At 70.2% G+C, this 9,452-nt stretch overlaps 1 protein-coding gene across 1 annotated transcript; it reads right to left on the minus strand.

Moving 5' to 3' along the window:
• Window positions 1-1,911: 1,911 nt before the first annotated feature.
• SHE (Src homology 2 domain containing E) lies at window positions 1,912-6,866 on the minus strand. Its single transcript, XM_055696772.1, is given in 7 exon segments — window positions 1,912-2,415; window positions 2,826-2,945; window positions 3,065-3,215; window positions 3,878-4,186; window positions 4,988-5,114; window positions 5,887-6,132; window positions 6,134-6,866. Coding segments are annotated over 7 exon segments (1,290 nt in total). The 5' UTR covers window positions 6,284-6,866; the 3' UTR covers window positions 1,912-2,228.
• Between the last annotated feature and the right edge of the window lie 2,586 nt (window positions 6,867-9,452).

Genomic DNA, 9,452 nt, shown 5'->3' on the forward strand with positions numbered 1-9,452 from the left:
AGGTGGGGGGGGGGGAGCTGGCTGGCTCAGCCCCATCCCTCTGCCCAGCCCCCCCTCCCCCCCCCCCCCCCGGGGGGCTTATTTTTAAACGCGTGTTTGGGAAACGTGGCCAAAGGTGCCTCAAATAAACATCTTGGATTTGTACTGGGGGGGGTGGCTTGGTTTTTTTTTTGGGGGGGGGGGGGGGGGGGGGTGCTGTGGCCAAAGGGTCACACTGCAGCCTCCATCACCCAGGGGTGACCCTAGGGGGCTGTGCCCCCCCCCCCCCCCCCCAAGTTGATCCCATGCACCCCCAGCCCATGCACCCTATGCCCCCCCCCCCCATGCCATGCACCCCATGTTGCACCCCCCACGCTCGCCCCCCATGCCGTGCAGACCCAGGCTGTGCCCCCCACGCCCAATGCCCACCCACCCCCATCCCCCACCTTGGGTTGCGCAATGCCCCTGGGAGCTGCAGCTGCACCCTGGCAGGAAACCGCAGGGCGAGGGGACAGGGCGCCCAGCACCCTGGGGACACTGCGTTCCCCCCCCCGCGCCCTATAAAAAGCCCAACAGGATGCAGATGTGCGGGTGGGGGGAGCCCTGGTACCCCCGCCCCCCAAAACTGGGGTGGCTCCTGCTGGTACCATCTGGGGGGTGTCACCCACTTCTGCTCCCCCAAGCAGGCAGGTGACCCTGGGGGGGGGGGAGGGGCCCGATCCTGGGCAGCCCTGGTGGGCCCCAGCCCTGGACCCCCCCCCCAGTTTCGGGGAGTGCTGGGGGGGTGCTGCTGGCAGAGCCCCGCGGCCTCCCCCCCCCCCCCCCCCCCAGACCTGGCTGGGGAAGGGGCTGGGTGTCTCACTGCCCCCCCCTCAGCACCCACACCCCAGGCACTGGCCCATCCCGGCACCCTCGGGACCCCCAGCCCCATCCCTGCCCCACTGGAGACCTCAGCCCCAAACCTGCCCCATCCCTTCCCCATTGCAGCCCCCAGACCCAACTTTGCCCCACTGCAGCCCCCAGCTCCATCCCTTCCCCGCTGTAGCCCAACCCAGCTTCACTGCTTCCCCGTTCCAGACCCCAGCTGCACCCCTGCCCCGTTCCTTCCCCACTGCAGCCCCCAGCCCCATTGCTTCCCCATTGCAGCCCCCTACCCCATCCCGCCCCCCCAGTCCCGTCCCTTCCCCACTGCAGCCCCCAGCCCCATTGCTTCCCCATTGCAGCCCCCTACCCCATCCCGCCCCCCCAGTCCCGTCCCTTCCCCACTGCAGCCCCCAGCCCCATCCCTTTCCCACTGCGGCCCCCAGTCTCCCCATCCCCATCCCCTCCCCATTGCAGCCCCAACCCTGCCCCAGCACTTCCCCATTACAGCCCCCAGCCCCGTCCCTTCCCCACTGCAGCCTCCAGCCCCATCCCTTCCCCACCGCAGACCCCAGCCCCCCCACTTCCTCATTGCAGCCCCCTGGCTCCCCAGCCCCATCCCTTCCACACTGTAGCTCCCCCCCTAGACCCCCCCAACCCTATCTCTTCCCCATTGCAGACTCCAGCCCCCCCAGCCCCATCCCTTCCCCATTGCAGACGCCAGCCCCCCCAGCCCCATCCCTTCCCCATTGCAGCCCGCAGCCCCCCCAGCCCCATCCCTTCCCCATTGCAGCCCCCATCCCCCCCAGCCCCATCCCTTCCCCATTGCAGACCCCAGCCCCATCCCTTCCCCATTGCAGCCCCCAGCCCCCCCAGCCCCATCCCTTCCCCATTGCAGCCCGCAGCCCCCCCAGCCCCATCCCTTCCCCATTGCAGCCCCCATCCCCCCCAGCCCCATCCCTTCCCCATTGCAGACCCCAGCCCCATCCCTTCCCCATTGCAGCCCCCAGGCCCCCCAGCCCCATCCCTTCCCCATTGCAGCCCCCTGCCCCCACAGGACCACCTGCCTCCTCTCAGCCAACAGGTTTATTTTCCTACATCATTGACACATCCCACCCCGCTGGACCCCCAGCCCTGGGCACCGGCGGCCGCCCAGCACCGGGCCAGCTCTGGCACAGGGTGGGCAGGATCCATCCCGGCGAAAGGGCAGCGCAGCCCTGCCGGAGTCCAGCGGCGGGCAGCGGCCACCAGGCAGGAGTGGGGGTCCCCGCGGGGCTGGTCCTTTGCCAGACCCTTCCCACGGCACGTGGCAATCGCCAGGGCCGGACCCTGCCCCACAGCGCGGGGCTGGGGGCTGCAGGCCGGGGTGGGGGGGCCATCAGTGGGTGCTAATGCCCCTTGCAGTGGACGGGGTGCAGCAGGGCCATGTGCTCGGCCCCCTTGAAGGGCAGCTTCTCGGTGGAGTAGTAGTGCACGACCTCGGGGACGCTGGCGAAGACGCCGCTGGCCTGGCTGAGCGTGTACTTGTTGTCCTTGGTCTGGGCCACCAGGATGTGGACGCAGCCCTGGCTGGTCCTGGGTGGCCGGTGGGCGTCAGCGGTGCCGCCAGCCCCCCGGCGCCCACCCGCCCCGCCGCCGAGGCCGCATCCACCCCTGTTTGTTCCCGTTCCCGTCCCGCTCCCGATTGTTTCGGCTCCAGGGGCTCCGCTTCCTCAGGAAGGAAACGCCGCTGGCGCTCCCGACAATGTGCCGGGGAGGGGGACGCACCGCCTGCCCCCCTCCACCTCCTCGCCTCAGCACCGTGCCAGGATGCCTGGGTCCCCCCTCCCACCCCATAGGATGGGGGGATGCCAGACCCGCGACCGGGCTGCTCCCACCCCATCAGGGCTCTGGTGTGAACTGGGGGCTCCTGCTACAGCATCCCCCCGGGGTGGGACCCCCCCCGGGGCTGGGACCCCCTGCCCCATGGCCGCTCAGCCACTCACTTGAGCGCGATGGAGTACTTGCCGCTGCCGGTCTCGCTGGTGCGCACCAGGTAGCCGGCCTCGCGGCATGCCTGCAGCCGACTCTCTGCCTCGGCCCTCGTGATGGCCCCGTGGTACCAGCTGTGGGGGGGACCGGGGGGAGGATGCTGAGCGCTGGTAAAGCCCTGGAACAACCCCCCCCAACCCCATATCCCATGTCCTGCCCTGGCTGCTGCACGTGGCTCAGCCTCGCGACTCACGGCTGCTTCTCCAGCGCCAGGGCAGGGTCGACCCGCTCCCCCTCGCCGTGCTCGCTGCCCGCTGCCTTCAGCATCTTGGGGGTCCAGCTCTTCTGGCGTAGGTGCTGCCGCGGCGCCTCCTCCTTGGGGCGCTCCGAGCCCTCAAACTGGACTGGGGGGGGGGGAATGAGATGTGAGCCCCCAAAGCTGCTCTCGTACCAATTCCATCCCCAGCTGCATCCCCATCTCCATCTAGTCCAACACCTTCCACTGGACCAAGTGGCTCAGAGACTCGTCCAACTTGACCTTGACCCTTTCCAGGGATGGGGCATCTGTCACCGCTGAGCAACCCGTGCCAGGGTCTCACCACCCCCAGTGCAGGACATTTTTCCTTATATCTGGTTTGAATCCAGCCTCTTGTAGTTTAAAGCCATTCCCCCTGGTCCTATGGCTAAAGGTTCTGCTGAAAAGTCTGTCCCCATCCCTATCCCTGTCCTTGTCACCAATCACATTTCTGTCCTCATCCTCATTCCCATCCTCATCTCTGTCCCCATCGCCATTCTGGTCCCCATCTCCATCCTGGTGCCCATCCCCATCCTGGTTCCTGTCTCCATCCTGGTCCCTGCCCCCACCCTAGTCCCCATCCCCATTCTGGTCCCCATCTCCCTCCTGGTCCCCATCCCCATCCCCATTCTGGTCCCTGTCCCCATCCCGGTCCCCATCCCCATTCTGGCTGCTGTCCCCATCCCGGTCCCCATCCCCATCTCCATCCTGGTCCCCATCCCCGTCCTGGCTCCTGTCCCCATCCCGGTCTCCGTCCCCGCCCCCCCCTACCTGACAGCGCTTTGACGATCTGCTCCTTCTTCCACTCCCAGGGCTGCTCGTACTCGCCGGCCGGGCGCTCGTCGTTCTCGGGCAGGCGCCCATCCCCAGCCCTTGCCCTGCGCTCAGTGGCCCCCCCAGCCCCCCCGTCCCCAGGCTCATAGGGGGTGTCGTAGAGCTGTGGCCCCTTCCCTGCCGCCTCCTTGCCCCCCGACCACTTGGCCGGCTCCGTCTTGCCACCCCCCTCCCCAGGCTCGCCAGGACCGTCCAGCAGCAGGATGGCTTTGACCAGGGGGTCCTTGGAGCCCCGACGGCGGATTTCTGCGGGAAAGAGGGATGGCGGGTCAGGGAGGGGGCTGTGCGTCCCCTGAGTCCCCCCTCCCTCTCCTCCCAACACCTGCCCTTGGGGGGGATGTACGCCAGGGACCCCACATCGGGGATGCCCCATTGGGAACCAGCTCGGGAGGAGCCAGAGCAGGAAGGGGCCCATCCTCGTGGCGCCTGGCCTGTTGTCCCATCCCCAAGGCTGCCAGCACCGGGAACACCGAAACATGCCGCTGGCACCAGCCGGGCTCTACGGCAGCGGGATGCTACACCCCACACCGGAGCTCAGCCCCACGGGGGGCTCACACCCCCCTGGCCCCCCGCTTCGACCCCCGGCGCCAGGCTCCGCCAAACAGCCCCGGCTGTCCCGCATGGAAAAAAACCATCAGCAGCAAATCTTTTATTTCCAGCTTCCGGCCGAGTCAGTTCCTGTTGTTGTGGCCAGCTGGGCGGCCGCCACGCCGGCCGGGGGGTCACCGCCTGGGGGCGGGGGGCACAGCCACAGGGAACCCCCAGAGCTGCTGCATCCCCCCACCCTGGGGACAGCTGGGTGGCACTGGGGGTTTTGCACTGGTCCCAGACACCCGTCGGGTGATGGCAGCGGGTCCCGGCACCGGGCGAGGGGCCGGCGGGCAGGGGTCAGCGTCCAGCCTTATCTGGCCCCGCGCAGCCGCAGGAAGCGGCGAGTGGCTTTCCTGTTCCCGGAGCCTCCCGGCGGCTCCGAGGGCGCTCCCGGTTGGGGAGCAGTGCCAGCGGTGCCAGCGGTGCCAGCCGCGCTGCCCGTGGTGCGGCACATACCTGTGATCATCTGCTGGGCGTCGTAGGGCTCCATGTAGCCGTCGTTCTCCCCCAGGCGCTCGGCTTCCCGCTGCCCCTTGGTGCGCTTCGCGTCGTAGGGGTCGGCATAGTCCTCCAGGATGATGACCTGGGGGTGGCACGGCCACCAGGGGCCTCAGGGGGATGCTGCAGAATGGGCGGGGGTCCCGCTGCATGTCCCAGAGATGATGGAGCAGGGGGAGGCCACCAGGGGACTCAGGGGGATGCTGCGGGGTGGGGTGGGGTCCCACTGCATGTCCCAGGGATGATGGAGCAGGGGGAGGCCACCGGCAGCCTCAAGGGGCTGCTGCGGGGTGGGGTGAAGTGGGGGGGTCCCACTGCCTGTCCAGGGGTGGTGGAGCAGGGGGGAGGCCACCAGCGCAGAGCCAGGTGGGACACTGGGGTCACCACGGGGCGGGGGTGGGGGGGATGGCAGCGCACTGGGGTAGTGCCACGACCCCACAAGGGTGCAGCAGCGGTGGGGAGGAGCCGGGGGGGTGCTGGGGGACCCGTTCAGTTGACACCCCCTCCCCAGCTGGCTGCCAGCCACCCCAGGGCAATGGGGGGGGGGGGTGGGGGGGTGGCAAAGGCTGGATCCCCAGAAAAGCTTTGCGTCAGCCTTTGTTTAGCCGGGGTCAGGGTGGGATGGGACACGGCGGGACACGGCGAGGGGGCTCGCCAAGTGCTCCCCCCTCCCCAGCAGCCCAAGGCGGGGGGGCTGAAGGAGCTTTGAAGGGGATCGGAAGGCGCCGGAGCTGGGAGCGATGAAAGCCCGGGGTCAGCCGGGCTAATGAGCCGGAGCGGTTCAAGCTGCCATCGCTTTGCGCCGTGTCCCCCACACCCCCCCCCCCTCCCCCCATCCCCCCAGTCCCCCCCCTTACCGTCTCTGTCTTGGGGGTCTTCCCCTTGTCCTGCTCCGGGGCTGGCGCTGCGGTGGGCAGGGGGCCGGGGTACCCCTTCCCGTTCTTCTCGGGAGCCTCCACCTTGATGAGGCGGTTGATGTAGGTGCCGCAGGTTTTGGGGGGCCCCTCCGCTGCTCCCCCCTCCGCTCGGGAATTCTTCCGCATCTTCCCGGTGGCGGCCTGGAGCAGACCCTGCAGGTTGTCCCGGGATAACCGACCCCCCCCCCTCCTTGCCACCCCCCGGGCCGGCCCGGCAGCCCCCCAACTCGACGGCTGAGTTCTTGCGGCTCTTGGCCAGGCTCCCGCCGCCCGGCCGAGCCCGTTCCGACACCGTCTTCAGGCTGGATGGGAATTCCTTGAACCACTTGGCCGCCATGGGGCTGGCCAGGGGCAGGGGGCCGCAGCCCCCCCGGGGCTCCCCGACGCCCCCTGCTCCTGCCACCGGCTCAGGCCCGGCTCAGCCGGGGGGCACGGGGCAGCCCGCTCGCCCCCAGCCCCGGGAGCGGGACCCTGGGCGGTGGGGGGCCAGCCCGGGGCGGGGGGGGGGATGCGGGCAGGGGGGCCGGGGCCTTCGCCCCCGGCGCGGGTGGGGGGCTCCAGGCGTCCTTCGCCCGCGCGGGGACGGCTGAGGGGTCCCCAGGGGTGCCGGCCGCCGTGTCCCGCGGAGGGGAGCGCGTCTCCCCGGGGCTCCCGGGGTCCCGGGCGGGGCCGGGGTCTCTGCTCCAGATGGGGCGAGGCGGGGGGGTCTCTCCGGCCGTGCGGGGGGGAGCGGCCGGGGCGGCCCCGGGCCGGTTCCGAGGGTCCCGCGCCCCCGGGGAGGGCACCCGGGGGGGTCTCTCCGGGCTGGCGGGGGCCGGGCAGCCGGGGGGGTCCGTCGCGGCTCCTCGGCGGGGCCCGTCTCCGGGGGCGGCGGGGCGGCGGGGGGGGTCAGGCCGGCCCGGGGGGCCCCATGCGGCGGGACGGGACGGGACGGGACGGGACGGGACGGGACGGGACGGACGGAGACGCAGGGGCCGGAGGGGGCGGCGGGGCCGGCGCTCCCCGCCCAGATCCGGAGGGGGCGGCCCCGGGGGACGGCGCGGCACCGGCCGGGCGGGCGGACACCGGCCCCGCAGCCGGGGCACCCCCGCCTCTCCCCCCCCACCCCCCGGTGACTGCGGCCGCCCGGAGCGGCGGGGCAGGGCGGGGGGCTCGTCCCGGGGGGCCGGGAGACAGCGGGACCCTGCCCGGCCGGGTGGGCGCGGCGGCCTGAGCCTGCGCATGGCCCCCACGCGTGGAGCCTGGGTGTGGGCTGCAAGGGGAGACCCCCACAGACAGCCCCCGTGCATGAACCTGTGCACAGCCCCCGTGCACAGCCCCTCGTGCACAGCCCCCGTGCGTGAACTCCCATGGACAGAACCTGTGCTCAGCCCCCCTGCACAGAGCCCTGAGCACAGCCCCTCGTGCATGGACCCCACTGATGGAACCCATGCACAGCCCCCATGCACGGCCCGCAGCCCGTGGACCCTTACGTGCAGACCCCCTGCACAGAGCCTTGAGCACGGCCCCTTGTGCACAGCCCCTCGTGCATGGACCCCATGGATGGAACCCAGGCACAGCCCCCGTGCGCAGCCTCTTACACCAGACCCACGGACATACCCTGTGCGTGGCCCCTGGTACCCACAGCCTCATGCACGGACCTCATGGATGGAGCCCATGTGCAGCCCCCGTGCACAGCCCCTACACACAAACCCCCTGCAGGGCTCTGTGCTCAGCCCCTTGTGCATGGAGCCCCCCCGTGCAGAACCCATGTGCATCCCCCGTGCACAGCCCCCTACACACAGACCCCTTGCGCGGGGCTCTGTGCTCAGCCCCTTGTGCATGGAGCCCCCCGTGCAGAACCCATGTGCATCCCCCGTGCACAGCCCCTTACACACAGACCCCTTGCACGGGGCTCTGTGCTCAGCCCCTTGTGCATGGAGCCCCCCGTGCAGAACCCATGTGCATCCCCCGTGCACAGCCCCTTACACACAGACCCCTTGCACGGGGCTCTGTGCTCAGCCCCTTGTGCATGGAGCCCCCCGTGCAGAACCCATGTGCATCCCCCGTGCACAGCCCCCTACACACAGACCCCTTGCACGGGGGCTCTGTGCTCAGTCCCTCGTGCCCAGCCCCTTGTGCACAGCCCCTCGTGCATCCCCTGTGCCAGGCCCCGTGCCAGCCCGCCGGGGCACGGCCCCACTGCGCTCGCTGCCGCTGCGGTTCACCCCACACCAGCACAGACCTACTTTGGCAGGGCTGTGCCGAGCCCTTGCCGGAAAACCCCGGCTGAGCCCAGAAATTTGGCTTCCTGCGGGGCTGGTGGCTGGGCCGCGTGGTGCTGGGGGGGGTGGCGGGGGGCCCTGACCTATTTGCACAACGGCAAGGGATGGGGGTGGGTTTTGAGGGTAGAGCTGCTCCCCCAGCCCCCAGCACAGAGCTGCCCCAGCTCGGGGCAGGACACGGGCTCCTCCTGCTTGTAGGGGCCAGCGAATGTCCCCAAGGTCCTGCTGCTGGGAGGGGGGACACTGGGGGAGCAGACCCTGACCCGGCAGGGACGGCTGCTCCCCAGCACCGTGCCCCCTGGTCCGGGCTCAGGGGGGGTGCTGGGCAGCCTCGAGCAGCGGCGCTGCCAGCAGTGCCATGGCGAGCGGTGGCAAGGACGTGCCTCGTGGTGGCCAGTGGCACCTAAACCGGCAGTGGGAGCAGCTTCACCTTCTGGAAGCCCCAGAAAACTCCATGCCCCCGCCAGCATGCTGAGGGAGCTGGGTGGGAGAGGTGCTGCTTTCCTTCCTTGGCGGATTTCCATCTCCTTTCACCATTCCAGGCATCCTGGCAGCAGGACGGCGGTGCCGGCAGCACCATCTCGGTGGCTTCGTGCGGTGGGTGGCAGCGCCAGCAGCATGCCACCCCGCGCGTCCCCACCGGGAAGCCTCTCCTGGCCACCGTGCCCCCGGCCAGCTCCTGCAGCGGGGGTGGCACTGGGAGCCTTTCTGGCAGCGGGGACAGATGGCACCGCGTACCCGCTTCTCTGCGAAGCCAAAACGAGGAGCGCTGGAGCCCGTCTGGGAGCAGGATGGATCCTGGCGCTGGGTGGGTGAGAACAGACGGGCCAGGCACCCGCCAGACGCCAGCTCGTGCTGTTCCTGCCGCGCTGGGTCAGCCGCAGGGGGTCTGCTCCAGCTCTCCCACTCATCCCGGTGTGGAAAGCCGGCAGCACTGGGAAGCACACGTGCCGTGAGCTCACCCAGTACGCCCCGTACACCCAGTACACCCAACCCCTCCATGGCAGCCAGCAGGCGCAGCCCCCCCACTCACCAAACAGCAGCACCACCAGCTTTTGAAACCTGTATTAAACCAGCTTAACCCCCTGCCCCGGCCAAGGGGGGAGCGGAGCCGCTCGGTGTCACAAACCCTCTGGTCCTTCAGCAAAGCCACTTAAAAATAGTCCCCCAGCCGGGGCTGGAGTGGGGCAGCGTCCGTCATCCCTCTCCTACAGCATCTTTTCATGCCAAGGCTGGAGCAGG

The sequence above is a fragment of the Falco cherrug genome, chromosome 19 (assembly GCF_023634085.1).
Source record: "Falco cherrug isolate bFalChe1 chromosome 19, bFalChe1.pri, whole genome shotgun sequence".
Lineage (NCBI taxonomy): Eukaryota > Metazoa > Chordata > Aves > Falconiformes > Falconidae > Falco > Falco cherrug.